General features: G+C 40.2%; 1 protein-coding gene across 3 annotated transcripts in view; it reads right to left on the bottom strand.

The window, feature by feature from the left end:
- LOC119656952 (beta-1,4-mannosyltransferase egh) overlaps positions 1-25,136 on the bottom strand; it is a 111,587-nt gene that overhangs the window by 4,140 nt on the left and 82,311 nt on the right. For all 3 annotated transcript variants that reach the window (XM_038063667.1, XM_038063670.1, XM_038063669.1), the window contains one exon: positions 1,359-2,414. In XM_038063667.1, the coding sequence (XP_037919595.1) occupies positions 1,359-2,159 (801 nt within the window). In that variant the 5' untranslated portion in view covers positions 2,160-2,414. The remainder of the gene's footprint in view (positions 1-1,358; positions 2,415-25,136) is intronic.

Raw genomic sequence — 25,136 nt, 5'->3', positions numbered from 1 at the left:
AAGAGCGGTTTGCATGGACCGGAAGAGATGGTAATCATTTGGTACCAGGTCTGGACTATACGATGGGTGCGATCCGACCTCCCGTAGCTTCTGGCGGGTCATCAAAGATGTGTGAGGCCGAGCGTTGTCCTGGTGGAACATAACACCATTCCTATTGATCAATCCTCGCCGCTTCTGGTCAACCGCTTGCTTCAAACGTTCGAGTTGCTCACAGTAGAGGACCGAATTGAGGGTCTGGCCATAGTTGAGCAGCTCATAATGGATGACTTGCTTCCAATCCCACCAAACACACAGCAAAACCTTTCTGGCCGTCAATCCGGGCTTGGCGATGGTTTGGGCCGGCTCGTCGCGCTTCGGCCACGATCTTTTTCGCTTGAGATCTTCGAACGTGATCCGCTTTTCATCACCAGTCACCATCCGCTTAAAAAATGAGTCGAATTCGGTCCGTTTCAGCAGTGCGTCGCAAGCGCTGATTCGGTCCAAGAGATTTTTTTCCGTCAACTCGTGTGGCGCCCAAACATCCAGCCTTTTTTGGAATCCAATCTTCTGCAAATGGTTCCAAACGGTTTTATGGTCCTTACCCAGTTCCTGGCCAATCGAGCGAATGCTGACATGCCGGTCTACTTGGATGATTTCGACGATTTTATCGGTTTCTACGACAATTGGCCTACCAGTACGGGGTGTATTTTAGACATCCACTAAACCAGAACGAAATCGATCGAACTAACGCTGTGCTATGCGAATCGTTACAGTATCTGACCCATAAACTTCAGAAATTTTTTCGACCGCCGTCGTTGCATTTTTACCTTTCAGGTAGTAAAAATCTAAAATATGACGAATTTCTTGCATGGTGGACTCCATCTTTGACGCGCTACATGGAAGAGACTGAAACGTACGATCATAAAACTGTCAAAGAGACACCTGTAGTCCAGATTGTCATCTTCAAATCGCCGTATAGTATGACCCGATGCGATAAGTATTATACAACACAAGATATGTTTAAGTGTCGTCATCTATTGACAAAATACGACATTACTTTTTCCCCAATCTAATATTAGTAAACGTGCCACACTATTGTCATTGAACTATACAAGGTCGATAACTTTCATTTTCACTAGAAACATATCCAATTTCAGATTGACATTTTTGGGTTAATTGCTCTGGTATCATTTTGGAGGTGCCTACGAGGCAGTGGCCTCGGTGCTCGCCCTCCTGTTGGAATGATTTATTACACATACGTAAACGAAAGCAGAATGACCTAGGTGCAAGATATTCTAGCTTTAAAGCAAAATCGATAAAGGACGATGTTAACTCCTCAACCTACCGCAGTTATGCATCGAACTAACACGCAATCTTACCTGGGTCACGACATAGCTGCCTTTCCAACTGAACAATGGCTTATGAAACAATTTGAACTGCAGTCGCAACTTTCCCATGTCATCACTGACCCGAAAGCTATCCGCCAGCGTTGTTAGCCAATTAACAACATTCTCATTAGCATACGTGATTAATCCTTGTCCGAAAGGATGCTTTCCGTCTAACACGAAGTTTATGACTCCACGAACAGAGTTCTCCGTGAGCAACGTCTCCTCATCCAAATGTACTATCCAATCACTATCATTCAATACGTTCACGTTATCTTCTAGGCAATACTGTAGAGCACGTGATTTGAACAAGGCCCCGGTCTTAGTTTTGTAGTTTTTCGGGACTACAACTTCTCGGATGCGCCGATGTTTAGTCAGATTCACCGGCTTGTCGGTCACTACTTCAATTAAGAAATTTTCTAGCCCAGTATCCAGACACGTGTTCATATTACGCAGGACATTCGATTTAACGAGATTAGGATAATCACCGCGCGTTACTACGCGAATACAAATGAACGGAGCCAAAAGTGGACTGCCCTTGAGAACAACCTTTTCCGGAAAGGCATTGTAAAATACTAAGCCGCAAAAATTGAATAAGACTTGTGGTAGCGTTAAGAATGTCAATAGCCTTAGTAAGTACAGGAAAATTGTTGGTAACTGGCCGTATTCAGTCCAAGGATCAACAATGACGAATGAATCCTCGTTGATTTTGATACCACCAGAAAATACTTCAAAAGTGATTATCACAAATAGTAAGAGAGCGCAATGCAAAAGATGCTTTAATGTTGAATTCATTTTTTTCTTGTCGGATGCTATGAGAGGTGGCGGTTGCTCAAGAGTTTGATGATATGAACTGTTGGGTGCTAGTCGCTCTATTCAGATATTGTGAGATTTGTTTGTTTGTTATCCTTGCTTTTGCCTAGCGCTATGTCTTCAAATTCGCTACGTGGTTAAATCACAAGTCCAGGAAAGAAGTGCTGAGAATCGACATTGAAGTGACTTTGGGTGGTGGTTGAAATTTCGATTATTCCTTCAATTCACTGCATCATCCTGGAAATATACGAAAAAAAAGAATTTAAAATCGAGTCTCTGACAAAACGTTGATGATTAAGATAAAATATTTAAAATAGTGACAAAATTGTAGAGTATCTAAAATAGGATTAGGAGAACTAGTTGACAATGTATTATTTACTACTTAAGCCTTGACCGTACCCTTAAACATGATCCCAAAAATGAGAACGTTCTTGAACGGAAACTGTCCTACTGTGATGTTCTCCAGCCCAATCCTCCAATCCAATGCTTAATTCAAGACCGCAATGGTACACGAGAGGGTTAAATTTATTTCAGTAAATATCGGAATGGGATGTATTTTGAGGCCTAGATTGCATTGCGATTTTTTCAGATTTTTCGACTAAATAGGTTCTGAGAACGAGAGCTGTCGCAGTCTGAGGGGTTAACATTTTGAGCCGCTACCCCCTACCCTCCTTGTTGCTGGAAAGTGGCCAGACTCGCGCTAATCAGCAAAGGTAAAGGGGACCCAGATCTCCCGTCTTAATACTGACCGTTGTGTATGTTTGACACGGCCGAAAAGTGCTCGAGAAGCTCTTCAGGAATAGACTCACTGAAGCGATCTGCGCTGCCGGGGACTTATCCCCAAGGCAGTTCGGGTTCAAACCAGGGAGATCCACAGTGGATGCTATTATGGAGGTCGTAGGTGGGGTTCATCGAACCGAGGCACACAGCCGCCAATCTCGACATTTAGTGCTCCTCACAACGCTTGATGTCAGAAATGCCTTCAATTCCGTAAGATGGAGAGATATGCTAGGCACATCAGAAAACTCATTCCACGTGCCAAGCTATCTCTTGCGAATATTGAGGGATTATCTGAAAGACCGTTCCCTGCTCTATGGGACGCTAGAGGGCCAAAGGAGGATGGACCAAAAATGGAATGATCGCCTCATGCAACACGGTCTCAGATTGAATCTACAAAAAACTGAATTTTTGACGACCGATCCCCATGAAACAGGCACAATCACCGTCAGCGGCAGTGATCTGCCTAGAAATGAGCAATTTCAATATCTCGGGTCAATGCTATCAGCCAATGGAGAACTGCGCTATGAAATTGCTTCACCAAACCAAAAACCAAGTGGCCGAGGAGAAACTCTATAGTGGTGGCACCGGAAGACGCTGCACTCACTTTGGCTTGCCGGCCATGATTCAGTAGGCGAATGCTCCAAAGGCCTAATCAGGGCGATCAGACCCGAGTCTGCACGGGGACTCATCTGAAGTGGCAATTTGTTCACGAAACCTTACCAAGGGTATACTGGTGCCATGGGAATCGGGATAGCCCCTGGACTCTAATACTTCGAGTGAACTCCCGTTGTATGTGAGTACAGCTCAGCTGTTTGCGGTTGGCTCCCTAGTGGGAGCTTTATGGGGGTTGTGGTGATGCTCAAGCGAGAAGAGACCTTCGGGCCTCGGCGTGGTGTTACGTTTCAACACGGGTGCCGTACTCCTTAGTTCGGTAGAGATTTAGGTAGGTCTTGCATCCACTTGTATGAATGCTAAACCATGCATTTGGTATAGATAGATACCGTTGTTGCTTGTCACAGCGGGGCTCTGTTTGTGGTCACAAAATCAATCCGTGTCCTAAGAAGATCGTGGAATTAAGTCTTCCAAACAGGTGCTCACGTAAAACCATCAAGGACTTAACATCCGAAATGACAATATCCGCGATCGATATGGGGTTGCATCGATCGTGAACAAATTGCGAGAGAAGCGTCTTCGATGGTATGGTCACGTAATTCGCGTTAACGAGAATTCACTTGCCAAGATTGGTCTGAACATCGAAATCGATGATAAACAACCAAAATAACGGTGGTTTATACGCTGCATGGGGAATTAAAAGCCTAGAGATTGCATCCGGATCAGGCATTTGATAGAGCCAAATGGAGAAACCGATAACAACGAGTCGACCCCGCTTGTGAACGGGACAAAGGCTGAACAACAAGAAGACTAATATCTTATGAAACTTTGACCACGTTTATCTCGAAAACACGTTTTTCAAATCTTCTCCTCATTTGTCTCAGAAGCTACTGGATCGATTATAATATTTTTTTTTTTCAAAATGATCACAACACTCGTCACTATGGTCTGAAAGAGATTCATTGACATTAGGTTAGGTTAGGTGCTGGGAGTCTTGAGTCCGCATCCACTTGTTGACGGACCGAACCACTTGGGACACAACTTTTTTCCTCTCTTGTGATCCACGGACTTCTTTTTTTTCGGTTAAACACCCAAGTTTATCAAAAAAGTTGACTGACGGTTTCGTCTAGGGCAGAAGCAACTCATCAGACGCTGCCTCACCTGTGCCCTGGGAGCAACGTGACCGAGCGTGAACTATGTTATTGCTATAAGAGTTGCTGGTGACAATATTCTGAAGTGAAGGTTAGGTAAAGCTGGGCTGGGAACTGCAATTCTCAACAATCCACCTAACAGGAAGCGTAAGGTCAGGGTAGAATATGGGACTCGCAACCCTCTTACTATGATCGACCCTATGGCATCAATTCACTTTTGGATATGATCTTTTGACGATGGGAGATTGTCTGCTCCAGTGCCGGTAACGTGTGCCTTGGCCTATGTAGGAACGGAGCCCGCATAAAAGCAGATGAAAATATAAGTTAGATCTTCAGATGTGTAACCGGTTTTATTATTATGGGAAACAAACTTCCGGATCTACTGTTCCTCCTGTGATTCTAGTCCAGTCATTAAAGGCAAAAATAGGGTGCGACCTCTGAATTCGTTCAGTGAAGACTGATTGACATGAAATCTTGGGCGGGGGTAGAGGATGGCATAAGAAACGAAAGTTATATAGCGCCAATGAGCGCCTCCCCGCGCAGGGATGTGGCACCCTCCTAATATAATATATTCATATCATTTCGACATGAAATGCATGGTTTTCGAGTTATTTGCAAAAAAAAAAAATTGTTGAAAAACCATGAATTTTCTCGATAAAAAACGACATGTTTGAACATGAATAACTCGAAAACTACTATTTGTCATTAAACATTTTTTGCTTAGAATCAACCATTTAATCGATGTCTGTGATTACTTTGTTTGATTTTACTGTCTGAATCGGTTTTCCAGTTCTTTATGTTGCATCATTCTACTGCCTCTCGGAAATGTTTGGGTTCTCCATTGCTAGCAAATCAATCATACATTTTCTACGACGATATACATCATCTTTGGTCCATATTGTTCTGAACACTTTCTATTCTCGATGGTACCTTTGGGATGCGTGTTCTCTAGCTGGTATCTTTATGGGTAAAACTTTTTTTGAATGCTCTTTACTACATTTGCAGTGACCGCGGCTTCGCGACAGAAGCGAAATCTCATTCGCCTCTTTCTGAATTAATTTGCTCAAATAATGCATTTCATAATGTGCAATTACGCTAATGTTCGCCGCAGATTGCACATTATTGAATGCATTCGGGCGAATTAACCTTGACAGAGGCGAATGATTTGCCGCATCCGCCGGCGCATGCGCATGTTGCCGCAACATGAACTGAGAGAGTTCAAGGCAACGTAGCGGCAGGCGAAACGGTGCTGGGAAAAAAGGGGCGAGACGCCGAAGGCCGGGGAGTCTGTTTTGAACTGTTGGCGGGTGAATTGGGAGGACCGTTTTTTTTTTGGCGGGAGATTGTGAAGAAAGTGAGAACAGTGAAATGAACAGTTGTGCGTGACTTTTCTTTCCCCGGACACTAGTCATGAAAAACCAACGGTAAGTACTATTCCTAATCAAGTTATTAACAAATCCTCTACTAGTTTCAGCAAGGAAGAAATGGCTCTCCTAAACAAGGGTTGGAACTACGCTGTAAAAACCGACCTGCCAGTTGAGCACACTGTAGTAGATGTAGAAGGAGCTATAAAGTTCATGGGCAATGAAGCAAAGGAGGAAATCCGGCATGAAATGTCAAAAGCCATGGCTCACCAGAACAGGATTCGGAAGTCTGATAACCAGCGTGAAATCAAGATCGTACGAGAACTGAAGAAGAAGCCGGTATACTACTTAAAAGCGGATAAGGGTAACATGATCGTAATTATGGACAAGCAATATTACGATAACCTTGTAATGGGAAAGTTGACTGGAGGAAACTATTTCGAACTAAGGAACGACCCGCTACCAGGATCCATAAAAAGAGTAGAGAAGGACCTCAAAGAATGCTCTCTAGTGGTTGGTAACCCCGCCAGGCTGCGGATGCCAAACCCCTCGTTACCTAGAATTAGATGCCAACCAAAAATTCATAAACCAGGCAATGAGATGAGGGAGATCATTGCAGATTCTAACTCCCCTACGTACAACATTGCTAAATGGTTGGTCGAGGAATGCCAAAAATTAGGATCCATTAACGGAAACCAATCCGTAAAAAACTCGAAAGAATTGATTGATAGATTGAGTGCAGTGGGGGCTTTGGAAAATAATGAACTACTAGTGTCATTTGACGTCAAAGCTCTATTCCCAAGCACGCCTGTAAAAGAAGCCATAACAAAATTTGAAGAGTGGCTACTACGTTTTGGTTCGACACCAGAATGGAGGAAAAAGGCTAAACAATATGTGAGGTTGGCTTCCCTCTGCATGAGTGAGAACTATTTCACATTCAGGGGAAAATATTTCAAAACGACCTCAGGTGTAGCGATGGGCAATCCCCTCTCCCCACTCCTAAGTGAAATTTTCATGGCATCACTAGAGGAAAAAATGGAGCAGGATGGATTATTGCCAAATAAATGGTTCAGGTACGTGGACGACATTTTGGCATTGATCCCGGACACAAATATCCAAAATATGCTAGATAAAATCAACACGCTGCACCCTAAAATAACCTTCACTCACGAGATTGAAGTTAATAATCAATTGGCTTTCCTAGATTTGACAATCAAACGCCAAAACGGACAAGTTACCTTTTCTATTTTCAGGAAACCGACCAGCACTCAACGTACAATCCCGGCCACTTCGTTCCACAGCTACCAACACAAAATGGCTGCTTATGGCACTATGATCCACCGCCTCCTAACAATTCTGCTCACTGAGGAAGACTACCGGAGCGAAAAACTCTACATCTTGGACACAGCTATGAGGAACGGGTACCCCAGCGCCACCATAGAAACAATGACACACCCGAAGGTTAGAACGTAGTAATCTTACTACACTCTATAGCCAACAATTACCCTTAACTGCTCAAAAAAGATCAAGTGTCACCTTCTCAAATCTGTCCAAACACATACAAAGGACATTGAAAAGGTTTGACATACAGCTGGTAGGATCAAACCGTATCTACCAGCTAAAAACCCAGCTGGTGGGTGAAAAAGATCGAAAAACGGTAGAAGAAATGAGCGGCATTTATAAAATCGCCTGCTCAGATTGTCCGAAGGTATATATCGGGCAAACAAAAAGATTGGCAACCACCAGATTTAGGGCGCACATGAAGGAGGCAGAGCTGGCTGTAAAGCACTTCCGAAAACCCACTAAATCTATGGTGGCAAAACATATGGTCGAATGCGGCCATAAAGTAAGCGCTGAGGACTTGAAGGTCTTAAAGCAGGTAAGAAAGATTAACCAGCTGGATGCTTATAAAAGCTGGTTCATTGCATGAGCAAACTTGTTAGCACTGATGAAGGGAACAAGTGGTTCCCGAAATATCGGTATTTGCAAGAATAAATACCCACACCAACGAAAAAGAAACAACAAGTTTTTATTACTTCAATTTTATAAATTATATTTTAGAATTTTCTTATTGTAATGTTATGAACTTCCTTTGTACCACAGAATCACCCTTCGAGTTCGGAGTGACAACCTACATAAGTTTTTTTAAATTTTCTTTTGATTTGCAGTTAATTTTTTTCTTTTAGTTTTTTTTTTTCCTTTTTCATTTCTTTAATTTAATTTTTTTTTTTATTTTTTATTATATACAGTCGAACCTGGATATAAGGAATTGCAAGGGAAACTCACTTAAATTCCTTATAAACAAGTTTTCCATTTATCCAGTTTTCCTTATACAGAGGCTTTCAGCAAAAAATTCCTTTTATCCAGGTTTTTAAAATCACCTGGTGTATTTAGTATTACAGCAACTTTGAGTTTTCATTTAAATACAAATAAATAATCCGCATGATAAATAAAATTAAAAAGAGTATATCAATATCAAAGATTCTTTATTTCATAAGTCGTCACTGTAATCAGTCGAATACATAAATGGAATGAGTGTCTATCTCATAGATATTAAGTTTTGAAAAAATCAAATATTTTTGTTTGTTTATCAGTGACCACATTTTCAACGTTTCTTTCAAGAGCGATAATATTTTCGAATATCTTTGGTTCGGTTTCACGCTGTTCAAAAAATTTTGTTAAAGTATGCAGTGCCTCTAACGCTTCCCTCTTCTTTACAAGTTTTATTTCAAGAGTATCGCCGTGATCTTCATCACTATCGTTTTCATTGGTGTCACACATTTGGAGGGTGCTCACAATGTCGTCGACTGTTTGCTCTCCTGTAACCTCGATATTTTCATCGACGTTTACATAATCTTCGAAGCTAGGTACCCTCTCACCGGCATTGGAAGTTAATTCAGACCACTCTTGGAATGAAGGCCGTAACTCCTCATGTGAAGAGTCCCATTCGGAATATTGGGGCTCTTGTAAACCATTTATCCTGAACCCTGCTTTCCTAAAACAGTTAGCTATAGTGGTCTGGGTTACAGATAACCATGCTTTTTTCACAAATCTCATTGCGATGAGAACGTTTATTTCCAAGCTACCGTTGCTTTCGAGATTTGTTAAAATATGGCGAACAACCTCCCGACGATAATTAATTTTAAAATTTTGAATCACTCCCTGATCTAGGGGCTGCAGCTTGCTGGTGGAGTTTGGAGGTAGGTAGACAACTTTTATGTGTTGTAGTTCATCTGAGCTGTAATGGGCAGTACAATTATCGATAAAAAGTAAAATTTTCCTATTTTCGAGGCGCATCTGAATATCGATTTTCTTAAGCCATTCCGAAAAAAGTGCTGCAGTCATCCATGCTTTGCTATTGTTTTTGTATTCAACAGGAAGAGTTATCACGCCTAAAACAGAAAAAAATCTATAGTATTTTAACTATCGACTCATAACCTTTATTCTGTTAATGTCATTTATACAGTAACAGCGAACGAAGAATCTTTTACTCACCTGCAAAACATCTGGGTTTCCTTGACTTGCCGATAAGAAAAACGGGTAATTTCTCAGTGCCAGTCATGTTCGCACATAAAAGAATAGTGACACGTTCCTTGCTGTACTTCCCACCATGACACGAAATTCCCTTAAAGGTAAAGGTCTTATCTGGCAAGCATTTAAAAAAGAGCCCTGTTTCGTCTGCATTGAAAATGTCGTTAGGAGAATAATCTCCCAGCAAAGCGGGAAGATCGTTTATCCACTGGCTACATGCGTTGATGTCTACAGCACCACTTTCACCAGAAATTTTTTTAAAAATAAGATCATTTCTTTTTTTAAAGCCATCCAACCAACCGTTGCTGGCGCAAAAACCTCCAATCGTCAACTTCCTAGCAAATTCTTCAGCTTTTTCTTTCAAAATCGGTCCATTTACAGGTACATTCTTGCTTTGGCACTGTTTCAACCACTCCACTAAACACTGTTCCAGATTCGGATATTCCGAATTACGATTTCTTTTTATTTTGCCATGTCCTTCAGAACACTCTTGTTTGATTTTGTCGCTTTCTTTTAAAATACGACACAATGTCGACAGCGGCACGAAATATTCCGCGGATATTGCATTCCGAGTTTTTCCGTTTTCAAACTCCTTTATCAATTTCAATTTCTCACTTAAACTTAAATTTTTTCTCTTGTTTTCGGACATGACAGCCTTTTATTATTAAAAGAAACAAAAGTTATAGCGGCAAAGGAACAGTAAAAGGTTTAATTTGCAAGTGAAAGAATCGTCACCACTATCACCGAGTTTCAAATTAAACTTTGAATAAACAAAAAATTTCAAAACGTGTCACAATAGAAAATTGCACGATTCTAAGAAAAAAAAAAGACCTTCCCTTTTTGTCGTTCAGGGGAAAATTCCATATATAGAGGTCATGACAACTGAATAACATAAAAATTTCCATTTATAGAGGCTCCGGAAAAAAAATGAATTCCTTATAAAGAGGTTTTCTATTCCATATATAGAAGTTCGAAAAATTGAAAAATGTTATTTTTTCTTTGAAAATTGAAGGTGCACGAAAAAATGTTCCATTTAAAGAAGTTTTCCTTATATCCAAGTTCCTTATATCCAGGTTCGACTGTATTTGTTTTTTTTTTTTGAATACATAATACAATATGCGTTGTGAGTAATTCTTGCTTAATTTGAGGACTTCCTCCCTCTCTTTTCCTCCTTGCTTCCGCAAAACCTGTATAAGGGACATCCTCAAAAAAAGACAACCTGGCCTGAGGATGTCAAGGAAGGGTGGGAGCCTCAGGGGCCGCGCCTCATTCAAGATCTGAGGCGGAAAAGACAATAATCGGGGCTGTGATCTATCGTGGATCTTCCTCTCCTTGATCGCGGCACTCGGGTCCAGAGACTTACAGCTCCACGCGCGCGGTCAAGCCTTTTTTTTATTTTTCAATTTTAGTTCGCGTTCTGGTTGCTATTCGATAGGGCGTCGCGAATTTCCTTATATTGTCTATTTTGGAATCCGGTGCGGACCCAAGCATCGGAATAGACACGTTGATTTTGTAGTAATGAAGCGTGAGGGATCAAAGCGCTCAAAGGACCCCCCCCCCCCCACATTCCCGAGCCTGGCTAGCACAGAGGCGTGCAAGAACGTGTCGAGCGAGCACTTTGATGGAGCTTCAATCTTTGCGGGCGGACTTAGCCAATTTTTTTTTAGGTTTTTGGGATAGCTCTGCCTTCTAGGTCGTTGTCGGCCACTTATCATTCTACCCAGTCAATTTCATTACAAATTCCAAGCAGGTTCACATTTTCTCAGGCGTGTAATCCTTGCCCCTTTCATTGGGGTTCCTTGAATGCCGGGTTTGATAACACAACAAATAATAAATTCAATTGAAAACATTTTTTTTTTCATTTAGAAAAGAATCTCCTCTTTTCGATGGATTCTTGTGCTATTTCCCAGTTTACACATAGACACTGTAAAATTATGTTTACTTCTGCACTGTACGAATGTTTAATACCCAACCCAGTTCGATTGTACGAACCCCAAATCAAGTATTTCTTACCCTAACTTATCATCCAATCTTTCATGGATTTTCAGATGATTTTATTATTTATTGATCCACATAACATCAATGGAATTTTTACTGAGAAAAATTTCTTGATTTATCTTGACGTATATTGACCATCCTAAAAGGCAGTTGCTAGGTAATAATAATCAAGCACGTACTCGTACTTTACCTAGTTATCGTTAGCATTTGATGCTTATGTAATAAATAATGACTCTCGTTATCATGGTCAACACTCTCCAATTCTGCACTCGACTTTATCTTAAATAATCAAAACGCCAATCAACTTGCCTCGGTTTGCTTTAACTTTACGGTCACGTTCATGTTCGACTATTAATCGAACAAGAGGGGGCAGGGGATTTTACCATGAAGTGCACCCTCTTTCACTTTCCCGGTTTTTTTTTAATATTTCCAAAGCAAACGTCAATTAAGCTGGAAAATTTGATGCAAGTACTATCACAGTTATAACGATAATGGACGAAATTATGTTTTTTTGCCAATTGTCCTTTTAAAAATACTAATGAGTCTTTGTAGAAGCTATTGAGGAGGTCTGAATCTTGGGTCTGGTTACGGATGGTGTGTTTGACTTTGTTCTTGCCCCAGACTTATTATTATATTTTCGTAGCGTTAAGAGTGATACCAATAAATTCAAGCGTATTCCACCGTAAACATATATAAAAACCACAATGGGAGTTCTACCTTGGTGTAGATTTACGTGCGTTCTCATGGATTATGCAATTAAAATTTGTTACATGGCGAAACCCATACATGTCTGAGATGGTCAGCTTATAGTCCTCGGTTAAGGGGAAACCACAGAAATTCTATGTGGATATAATCATGATTCTATCCACTTAATGATGACAGGTCAGCGATCATCATCATCATAATGGGTCATACTAATGATAAATTCATTTAATTTAAGAATAATACGAAAAGGGGTCTTCCCCGATCTAATAATTAATAGGCATTTTTTTGTGAATTATACGAGTCGAATGGAAATCACCTATTGGCTAAATGCTGCCTTGTTGTTATGTAGATGTAGAATCCGATAGGTTGCAAGGAATACTGGGCCAAACTGCCGATCTAAAAAAGGCTTCTATACACCACAAGATTCTAAGGCTTGTTTCACATATATACGGTTCCATTAGGTTCAGTTTCGGTCGCTGCCGACAAGTGTGAAACGTGTTTTTCGTCGTCAATTCGACATTGAAGCAGCATAGAACCAGAATAGGTTGTATCATACACGGTTCGAATTCGTGAGCAAGGATCAAAAGGCATTCAAGGGTCAGATTAGGTTTTGACCTCACAGTGAGTGGATTTTAATCATGAGTTGTTAAAAGTTGTCGGGTTTTATTTGGGTGAAATGAGCAGTTTGCCGAATAGGACCCGTGTATATATGAAAGGTTTTCATTCAGTTCGGTTGATTTTCGGTTTTGACCGAAGACAAACTGAACCGAATGGAAACGTATATCTATGAAACGAGTCTTACTTCATTTATTAATCAAATTACGCCAGCTACTAGGTAAAGGATCTTACTCACTATAAATTTCCATTAAATTTTGTCACGATAGGCTTAATCATTTCACCCGCGATACGACTAGATGGCGGCAAAAATTACTAAGATTATGCTCTGTGCACTGGAGAGTTCCTACTTTAATCAATAACAGAGTAGATAAAATATGAACATATCTATAACAGATAACGCTTTGACAAAAAAAAAACGTTGGATATCAAAACAAAGAACGAATACGATGATACCAATGAAAATGATTACTCATTCATTGCATTCTCCATTCACCTACGATTTAGTAACGAAATTTCATAAATCTGACTCATTTTTGATAGGAAAAATAAATATTTCCGAATAGTTTGCACTGAGAACCAGTTCACATGCCCTTGTGCGCCTATTCACCTGCTTACACATTATTGATGGCATCAGATAATAGCTACAACTTTTGATAATAATTCGTTCAATAAACTCAATTTTAAATTTAACAAACTTTCAACACAGATTGTAGAAATAAGTTCTGAAAGATTTTTGATTGATGGTATAAATTGTAAAGATGTAAGATGTGGGGTTTCCAGACAGGAACGTTCCTTTTCAATATCGGTTAATATATTTTGAATCTATATTTTAAAATAACAAAATTAATAAGATAGCAGATCAGGATGGATATTCAAACCCTATACTGAATAAGCTGATCGACAAACCTCAATAAATTCCAGCAAGAAAATTTACGGGACGAAAAGTGTATGACATCTTCTCCTTTTTCTTCAGCCTTTGTCCCGTTCACAAACGGGGTCGGCTCATTGTGATCGGCTTCGCCATTTGGTTCTATCGAATGCCTGATCTGGGTGCAATCTCGAGGCTTTCAAATCCCCATCTAGGGTATCAAGTCACCGTTGTTTAGGTCTGCCTTTTGGTCGTTTACCATCGACTTCGATGTTCAGACCAATCTTGGCACGTGAATTCTCGTTGGCACGAATTGCGTGATTATACCATCGAAGACGCCTCTCTCGCAACTTTTCCACGATCAGTGCAGCCCCATAACCATCGCGGATATCCTCATTTCGGATGTGATCTAAACGTGTGACGCCCCTAGTCCAACGTAGCATCTTCGTCTCCATTACCGCAAGACGCCGTTCATTGTCTTTTATAGTCGGCCAACACTCAGAACCATAGAGAGTGACTGGACGGACGACATTGCGGTAAATTTTAGATTTGAGACGTTCGTTGATACGTCGATCACAAAGAAGTTGTTCGAGATCATTTTTGCTATCAGATGCTAGGAAAACATCATCTGCATAAAACAGTGTGTAGGGTGCTGGACGTTGGATATCCCGTGTAACGGTGTCCATAACAAGAACAAAGAGGAGTGGTGAAAAAAAGTGTATGACATAGGTATATGTTATTCTTCTTCAGCCTTTGTCCTATTCACAAGTGGGTCAGCTCGTCGTGATTTTTTCGCCATTTGCTCCTTGGTGGGATAAAGCGCGTCGATCACACTTACGTGCCATTGTTCGTTGCTACTTAAAACGCCCTTCATTTGTTCGAGACACTTGCACTCCTCTACTGATTTGGTTCAAGCGCCTTTGGGGGGGCATACTCGTCAGTCATCTTGGGAAGTGGACTCGTTTGCATGGCATAACCAGGAATGCAATGGTCGTCTCCCCTTAATGTGTGACCTATCCGCTGCTACTTCGCCTTTCGATCATATCGCATACGAATGACAGGCCTGTGCACCGACCAGGTTCTTCGTTTGAAATAGCATCAGGCCAACATACTCCGATGCTAAGTCGAAGACAGGTGTTCAAGAAAGCTTGGAACTTTCGGGTGGTAGTGGTGATCACCTTACAAGTGCTACTCCCATATAGTAACACAGAAAGAATAACAGCACAGAGCAATATCAACTTGATCTTGGTGTTAAGGTAACTGCATTTCCAGATTTTAAACAAGACAGCAAAAGCGGATCTGATGCTGTTAATGTATCTAGCGACATACAACCTTGGTTTTGTTGGTGTTTATGTCAGTCTAACTCCACTTGTAGCTCTTCCCAAATCCAGAGTCATTTGGGCAAAATTTATGAACCGGTGAGAGAGCAAACAGATCTCATCAGCGTAGTTGCGTAATGCACTAAAGTTGGCAGAGGCTAGTGTGTATATGAGGTGGGGGAGAGGCAAAGCCTTGACCACTCAAGATGGACACGTATCATTTTGAAAAATTCCTATTCTGGACATATGCCTAGCCAGTAGGGTTATGATTTTTCAACACTTTTCTCAAATTTTGAATTTCCTATCCTTGCAGTTGATGACGTTTATTTGTTACATTTCTGGTTTAATTTTTGTTCGTTTTCCAATTTTTTTCCATCCGAAGATAATTGCAGTACTGATTACGCTGATGCATATGACTATACTCCGAAGAAACGAAAATCTAATTCGCCAAAATCGGTATCTCAGTTGGTATCAAAAGTGGGTGTGTCAATAAGATTGCATCGGAAGTTCTTCAAAACATAAGAGAAGAGAAAATAGTGGTTCCTCCACCTTCTATCGAATCTAGGAGCACATCAGTTTATAGGGTATCAGCATAACATTTTTGATCTTGTTCTTCGCCACTTGATGGATTCCGTGTTTTCAACCAGTTTGCGGTCATCCAGCACCAACTATCAATTTATTGAAGATGTTTTGATAAATTCGAGAATATGCAAAGATACTATTGTGTCATAGAAAATATACCATCATCAAGAAACCCGAGAAGGGCAGATCACTTTCAGTTCATTTTTGAACTCTATGAAGAATGTAATTATAGCAAACAAGTCGGGAAACTGAAAGCTGGACGCGTCAGATATGAAAGGTTTTGTGTATTTCCTTTATAAAGGCATTTCAGTGTGCATTTGTCCCATTAGTACGTAGCACGTAATATAGAAATATATTTTGTGAAAATATCCACTTTCAAGTGATATTGACATTCAACGTCTTGAATTTGCAAAGAAGCGACAACTTTGCCCTATTATAACTTTGTTGCTAATAGCGCGATTTTCACCAAACTTGGCAGGATTATGCTCTATATTATAGCGTATATTGCTGCAATTGTGTGGTACTAGGATGAAATTAAGGGGGAGGGGGAGGGTGGGTTTCCAGGTCAATTACTAAAAATTATAGTAACATACTATTATTAACTTTATTTGAATAGATATTGGTATAGCGGGTATTTCGGAGCCTAGGTGCCATACAGTGGCAGTCTCTTGATTTTTTTTTCAAATTTTTTGGATGGATAGTTTCCGCAAATGTTTCCTTTGATCACTTTCGACCCCCTGCACTCCCCACCTTTCTAACAAATGTCAAAACTAAGAGTAGCTTTGGAAAGTACTAAACGAGACCTTTCATTTAATACCCTACATGGCTATATTTAATGAAAAAAATGCACACTCCTCTTTTGCATGTTTGAAGACCCCCTTTAATTTGGCGTCGGATTATTTAACTCAATTTATGTGTGAGTGTTCACAGTTCCCACATTTCCACCAAATTCCACCAACCGTCTCCGAGAAAAATGCGTGTGACTACAAACAGGAGGACACACAGATAGTAAACCGATTTTAATAAGGTTTTGTTTTACACAAAATCATAACCCTACTAGCTAGTGAATTATGGCCAGTGAGAATGTAAGTCTCCCTGCTTTTCGACGGGATAAATTTTGCAGTATGTTTGTTTGATTCTTGGAAAGTTTTGTGTGTTTAGTAGCATTAAGGCTCTACCACCTGGCATTATGAGAAGCTTTTCCCTTGTTTCGATAGTAGCATTAGCAAACGCTACTGACACCCCAATAACTGGTTCCTGGATATCCGCGCATGGGGGAAATTGAACCCTCTTTATCTAAAACATCCGGGATTTCATTCCTCCCACACCGTCATGACCGGCTACCCAAAGTAGTTCCACCGTATTAAATCTAGAAACAGAGTTTAATCTATTTCTATATTTCTGAACGATTTTTGAGGTGATCAGAGAACTACGCAACGCCCTTAATGCAGCTTGGCTATCACTTCAGATTGCGATGCGCCTGCTCTTCAATCGCTCGCTTTTTCCCATCCTTCACGCACATCAGTCTTCCTTCCCCTGGAATTAATAATCGAACTATTTTTTCACATCTTCGTACGAAACGCTGATCAGCGAGTCCGCCACATCGATGTAAATAAGTGATAATCGGAAGTAGCGAGCAAAAAGGTTTTTGCGGCTATAGATGTCCTAGTTCAACTCATGTGCTACTCGTGTACCAATCTTCGTTAAGCGTTTGGAAACAGCGTTCTTTTCGAATTGATTTTTGTGCTTGCGAAATCTCTTCACCCAATAATGTCTGCAATTCTACATCTTCGTGCCTTTTTGGTGGTTTTGCGTGTTCCTTGTCTATAAGACTGAACTTAACTCCTGTGACTTCTTTTCTTGCCTGGCACTTTTCTTACTAAAGTCTACCATTTTCCTTTATATAACCATCTTTCCGAATGGAAGCCAAAGCCATCTTGGGGTAAAAAGTTCGAGTTTGCTTTCAGCCATTCAATGGAGAATAGTTGCCCTATTGATGGGGGGCAGACAACAGATCAGTTTGTTTATATTTTGTGGAAATGTCATGCAACGCTGGAAGTGTAATTCGGAGGAAAATATCAACGAAACTATGAGATTTCTAATATGGCCCATAAACTAGTTTACCATCAAGATCTAGACGTTGACACTCAACCAACTCGATAGCCGCTACGTTGTCGAAGGAGATGCTAGTTTCACTTTGACTTATAGCCATATATCAAGACTCAATAATATCCTTTTTACGCGATTTTATGATGATTGTGTGAAACCTATTAAGCACGACTGTTGATTCCCGGTCTTGTCGCTGCAGATCCTATTCGCTTCTCTTATATATCATGGATATTCCAATGTGTGCCCTTTTTGTTTTTGTGTTTGATTGTATCTCTAGAGCGACCAATTTTGAATGAATAATTGGGTGCAACTATGTATATGGAGTTTTTCTGCTCTTGATTTCACCCAGATCCTATAAATGTTATCCACATGTTCCGATGTTTCAGGGGGAGCAGTATGTGAACGCGTCAATTCCCACTATTTTCTTATCTGACGGTTTCCAGAAATCAATTTTTTTCTTTTATACATATTTTGAAAGCAGATTATGTTGGGAATATATTGCAAATATTTGAGACCGAAATTCGAAATATTTAGCAAGTTACGCGCCATGTTGACTTGCATACAAAATGAAAACTTTAAACGCATTTTTCTCGAATCCACACTTTGTCAACTGGTGGGAATTACAAATAAAATTCCATTGAACCGATTGGATTGAAATTTCTACATATTGTTCAATACATCAATTGTTCTGGTCCGAACCACGATTATGCATTTTGATTAATAATTTTCTATTTTTAATCTGGATTTTCAATGAAAAAAATATGTCAAGATTTTTCTTTACAACTCTGCCATTTAGATAAAAGTAAAAGAAAGATAAAATTATAATCGTGGTTCCGACAAGTATATAGAATCAGAAAGCGTTTTAATTTTTCGTAACAGATTACTGGAAATACAAATGATTATCACATTCATTAATCAAATATTTTTTATCATAATTTAATACTCCAATAAGAACATATAAAAAGATTGAAAAGATTACATTTATTTTTATGACCGAAAATAAAATTCTAAAATAAGGTTCAAATATCAAGCATCACATAGGAAAACCCCTTTAATTACATGATTACACTTGATCCAGTTTAATTATATCCATTTTGGAATTTAAAATTAAGAGTTGTAGTTATAGAGTGTTTGTTATATTTAGGTTCAGATTATTGTAAGTATACCCAAAGATCTGAAAGCATTAAATGAAAGAGCTTTATTTTGACTAAGCGAATGGAAGGGAAGTAAAAGTTAAACATTGACAAAAACGCCCGCATTCTTGCTTTGCTAGATGAGGCGCATGAAAACAGGGAAATAACGTCAAAAATTTAATGTTTAGAGGATGATGTTCGCAATTGTTCGGAAAGTATATTACAAATGGCCGTCTCGAGCGACGTTAACGACTCCTATGCGCAGAAAAAGGCCGAAAGGGGCGTTAGAAGCATATGAATAGATAGTGAACAACTTCAAATGAGTTGTATTTTCCATGACTATAGAGAGGAAATACAGTAACGGGGTGAAGATTATAGAAAAAAACCAGACAAGAGGGTTGGGATAAAAATCTGAGCCCCAGAAAATTCCTTTTCATTTAAATGTCTATTTCCGTCCCCCGAGAAAACTCCAGGCTCAGAGGGAATCCTTCCCGTTTCACCCACCACTCGTCAAGGCTAGTATTGTTAGACGAGTCCAAATTCAATTTTTTGGAGTTTGCCAGTACGTTCTCCATCCGAATTTGACCCTAAGTGTATTATGTAAATTGTTCACAATTTCCCTTTCAAAAGGAATTGCTCTCACAAGACGATTCGATTCCGTGTAATTTTTTGCTTTTGTTGTCCAAGTAGTTTATTATTCAGAAGTGACGTCTTGGAAAGTGAATCTTGGCATACAATCATGCGATAATAATGCAATGGAATCCTGATAATTCGTACGATGTTTCGTACCAAATCGTCAGTCGCTTAACCATACAAATTATTGGGATTCTACTGTATTCTAATTATAAATTGGGGCATTAATAAAACTACAATTAATGACCTTCCCCATCAACAAATATTCAATACTATACCTCCTCAAGACCCTGCTCATAGTCCTATCCAAAATATAGTTGTAATAATATATCTCGCAGACTTCCGTATCGTAAATACGTGAGGTTAAAATTAGTAAACAGTAATCTGAGATCCTGTCGCGTGCGAATGTATTCGCAGAGGGACTAGTGTAAAAAGATACGAAACATCTGGGACATGATGGGACTATGTGGAAAGTGCTGCATCAGCACATTTGGTGTGAGAAATAAATTAGTGATTAGTTGACATAAATACATCAGTCTATAACTTGAACCCAATTCGGCAGAATCTTCCATTGACACTACAAGCAGCTTTCAAGTGAAAACAGGTTTGTCTCCTCTTTACCCTTCGCACTATGGATACATGGCCGAATATCAGCCTAGTGATGTTTTTAAAATCATTTTTATTTTTAAGAAATAGGTAACAATAGTATATAGATTGGAAAAATGAACAATAAAAAACAATCTTTTAAAATAACAAAAAATAACTTAAATCTAATGGCCACTGTGGGCTCTCAAAGTTTTCGAATAACAATTTACAGGCAGAGAAGAGAAACAATAAGAAATAAAAATCTAATTTTACAATAAGTTGTCGGGAAATGGTCAAAAACCCGACAGAATTCACTTGGCCTTAGTGGCAAATAAAGAAATATAAAAGTAATAATAAATATTTGATCGCTTCAAAAGATACTTTTAACTTAAATTATTGTTCTTAAAACTATCATAATTATATATTTTATATTATACATTTTTTCTTTTTTTTACAATAACATCCATACAAAAAAAAAACAAAGAATAATAACGTATGTATTTATAAGTTACAACTGGAGACAAAATCAGCACCCGTTCAATGTGTACATATTTACAAAGCCCCACCAAGAAGCAAATGGCAGAACTGAGCACGGCCACCGCTAACCGGCATCCCACAGCCACCAGTACCAAGATTTCTCTTTTTCATCCCGCTTAATGTCAATTGCTCTCGCTCTGGAGTATCTCCAGTCGAATCCCGGAGCCCCCACTGTCAAATTCGGGGGGTATTCTATCCTTTTGTCCGTGGCCCGTCTATGTATATGATACATAACCGGATCACCGGCAGAATCAAGAATTAAACCATTCCTGTCAAGATACACGAACGCTTCGGGAGGAATGAAGCCTGTCGTGAGAGTTTTCTCGCAATACCCATCATTTGGGTAGAACGGCTGCGAAACCCAAGGGTTCTCACCATGCGAAGCAGATCGTACTATATGATTCCGAATCAATCTGACGATAACTGTGTCGATTCTTGGCACAGCAGCTGCTGCATACATCACTTCATTAGTTATATAGTGCTCATAGTTTGACGAAGCAGTCCTATTAAGCCCCGTGCAAGCACGTAGACATTTCCTTTCAAAGATCCTTATTTTCTCCATTTGGCTAGCACTCAAATTAAACCAGATAGCACACCCGTAGGTAAGCACCGGTCTAACCAAAGTAAGATAGCAAATAATCTTAACCTTCCGGCTAAGATGTGGAGCATAAAAGAGTCTTCGAAGAGACATGAATGCCTTGCGAGCGCATTCTAGCGCGACTTTAACGTGCTCGTTAAATTGGAGACGCTCGTCAAGACGCACACTCAGGTATCTAACGCACTTCTTGTGAGGAATGCGCTCAGAACTATCCTCGTTCGCGACAATGTGGAAATCTCCCCAATTCCTTTTCAAGTTCCTACTGGCATACGCCAAGGAGTTTCGAAACAGAATCGTTTCACACTTTTGCGTATTGATTTTCATCCGCCAACTGTTCGTGAAGAACTTAATATCATTGAACATCTTCTGAAGTTCAATTTGCACCTCAGTTACCTTCTTGTGCGCCGTGTAGGCTATCAGATCGTCAGCAAAGGCAACCAACGACCTTTTAGGAGATTTATTAAAATCGAAAGAATTGAGCAATTCGCCGGCAAATACCGCAAAAAATGTAGGCGCAGTCACTGTCCCTGGCTGTAATCCATTCAGAACATGAAATTCTCTGTTAGTAGTGAGATTTCCGTCCGTAATGACAAAGCATTTGCCATACAGCATACTACACATCATCGCTACGATGTGACTGGGAAACTCATTCGTCAGGAGCCTGAAAATCAGTCCATCCAACCAGACGGTATCAAAGGCTTTCTCCATGTCTATAAGGCAAGCGCCTACGCACTCACCATTGTTAATCCGCCAGCAAATATCAGACGTTACCTTCGTTATTGCATGTATTGTCGAATGTCCAGATCGAAATCCGAATTGCGCGTTCGGCAATAATTGCTTCTTCTTTATATGCCCGTTCAAGGCTTTCAATACCAAAACCTCAAACACCTTGCTGATGTTAGGCAGCAAACTGATTGGGCGGTAGCTTTGAGGGCTGGATGAATCCTTCCCTCTCTTTAAAATCGGGAATACTCGGGCTTTCTTCCATTGTCCTGGAAAGAAGGAATTGTTCAATAAATTATTAAACAAAATGCAATAATTACGAATGGCAATGTCTGGTAAATGCCTGAGGACCACGTTGGGAATGCCATCCATACCGGATGATCTCTTATTGTTTACTCTTCTGAATATGGAAGTTAACTCAACACATGAGACAAAGTAATCAAGCAGATTATCACTCGGTATGAGATCAGCCTGCAACGCAGAGCTAAATTGGAGAACTGTGGTGCCGTTCAGGCTATATTTGAAATTGTGGACATCTCGTTCTACAATTTCCGAAAGTCGCGTTGGCTCTAAGTCCGTTCTGGGCCGATGAACCGATTCAAAGTGCTCCCCTATAAGTTCGAGTTTCAGAGCATCATCCATCACGATGTAATTGCCTTCGCATCAGCAGTTACACTATTCGTGTCTATACCTGAGTCAATAAGGTGTTGTATCTCGCTGCCACCGACTTTAATTCTCGGTACAGTTATTCGTGACTTCTTCCGGAATAACGTATTTATCTTAGTAAACATGGAATCTGGATCGCTTGGTGAAATACCCTTTAACTTCTCCCGCCATTGGAAGTTCACTTCATTTACGTAATGTTGACGGATAAGATCCCGCGCGATCTTTAGAAGTGATTTGAACTCAACCAATATGGGATGATGATAGTCCCCATATCTCCGATAGATTTTGTTGACGCGAGTGAGCAGAAGGCTTTTCACTTTTTTCAACCGTTTTATGGCTGCAGTTTCATATCCTTCCATATTATTGCGAGGTTTAATCTTAGGGACGACTTGTTCAATTGTTTCCAGCGTCAAGTTCTCCAGCTTCAGAAGATACTGAAGTATTTCCTCGTTGCTCAAGTTCCTGTCACCTGGTGCAATTGTACTATCGTTTTCCCCATCAAGAGGTGGGCATTCCTCTCGATATCCCCGAATAAACCTCTCTTGGAATTTCTTCCAATTTGTTTGTTTAAAGTTCAGCCTGTGGACGCCACTGTCCATCGGCAGAAGGCGAAGTCTTCGTCCATCAAACAGAACTTCAATAAGAATAGCGTTATGGTCGCTATCGTAAGGAAGAGTCTGTAGTTTCCGTTGAGGATTCCTAAAATTAAAGTTCAAGCGCGCGTCAGCAATGCACAAATCCAGATAGGAATTTGCCCTGGGCCAGGTTGGACTCTCTGACCCATATAATTCGCCTAGTGATACGTATATCCAAATTATCACATGAGGCCCGAGTCCCCATGCCAAAGCTACAGTCCGCCCGCATTGCCAACGCTCTGGGAGCTGGTTTCATTCTTGCCTCCAAATGTTGGTTCCAAAGAAGTTCTTCATCTGGAATAACTCTTGGATATTTTACTTCGGAAAATTGGAGGGTTATTCCCCTCATCTTTGGAAATGCCACCGAGTTTCCTCCCTTCTGTAACCAAAATCATTGTGATCTTGTTTAAATTCACTGAAACCCGTGTCTGAGGCACCAACTGTCAATCAAATCAACGACGCGTTGTATATTTCGAAATATTTTTCTGAGGCCGCGACCAACCCATAGTATAGCCACCCAATCCGCAGATTGGCAGATTTTGCAATTCACTCAACAGTGAGTCGGGCAGCACAATTGACAGAAGTAGCATCACAAATTTCCTTCGATTACTTGGCTTTCAAAATTGAGTCCGCTGTCATGGAAAATAAGAAGTGGTGAGGAAGGGATTTTCACATTGGTAAACATGTATATTTTCATTTAACGGAGGGGGCAGTCGTAGCGTCTTCACAAAAATGTACCACTCAACCAGTCTCTTCAGACATTTTCGCGAGAATGATATTCAGCAAATGTTTGAAGTTTGAGTTTCAATAGTCATTCTTCCAAGGTTTTGCGATGAAATGTAGCTCAGAGCAAAACTGGCCGGAAAAATATTTCGTAGAAGTTGCTCTAGTCTCCTTTAACATGAAATCTTCAAAGGATACTATAGGTGGTTTTGCTTTTTTACCTCTAACCACTGTTCTCACAGTGTTTTAGTTTCTTTTGAAACACTTTCGTATTGAAAGATTGGCAGAAACCGCTAACCCGCCCTTGTCTAATTCAATTTACTGTTCTCCCGGATAGTGCATTTCCAAGAGACTTTGCATTGACTCAGTTTGGGAGTTTGGGGATGACTCTCCCCTTTAAGGACTCTGTACAGCATTGAAGCCTCTCTTTCACCTTTTAGTTTCTATAGCACGATTCAGAAGTCATCTGGTTGATTTCCAGAGTTTTTGCTGTTCTCGATTCCACCATGGAACCGCTTTACTGCGTTTCTCCCGATAAATAGATCTTCGTTGCAGAAATTTTACCGAGGTATCTTCGTTTGGAATTTAGGCCAGGCACTTGCATATAAAGTTCAAGATCGTCTTCTTCACTTTTTCAGATCGGCTACATATAGCTGAGACTACCACCCCAACGTGGTAGTTTAAGGAGTAATGTCCCACTAGAAACCCAACTAGGATTTTCATTTGTAACTTCGTAAGGGACAATAAAAATGCCGCTCTAAAGGCTGCCGGTTGTTTCGCTAAGACTCTAATATTGCGTTAATTCTTGGAATGTGACTCTTCAGAGTACATTTGACAGTGGATGGTCGAATGCCAGAGGTTCGCTCTGGGACCAGTTTCAGATGGTAGCTCCACGTCAACTATTATAGTTTGATATGATCTTTCTATTCAGTGTTGATAATGCCACTTGATTGAAGGAACAAATTCAAATGATGCGATTACCATTCTACTGCTGCCAGTAAAATCACTATCGCAGTCCCGTAACACCAGAACAATGTGAAGGATTGTTAATATTGTTCCTTAATATAGTGCTAGTAGCTTGAAGTTGAA

Source organism: Hermetia illucens, chromosome 5 (genome assembly GCF_905115235.1).
Source record: "Hermetia illucens chromosome 5, iHerIll2.2.curated.20191125, whole genome shotgun sequence".
In the NCBI taxonomy this organism is placed as follows: Eukaryota; Metazoa; Arthropoda; class Insecta; order Diptera; family Stratiomyidae; genus Hermetia; species Hermetia illucens.
Note: the sequence above shows the minus strand (reverse complement) of the source record. Positions and strands in the feature narration are given on the sequence as shown.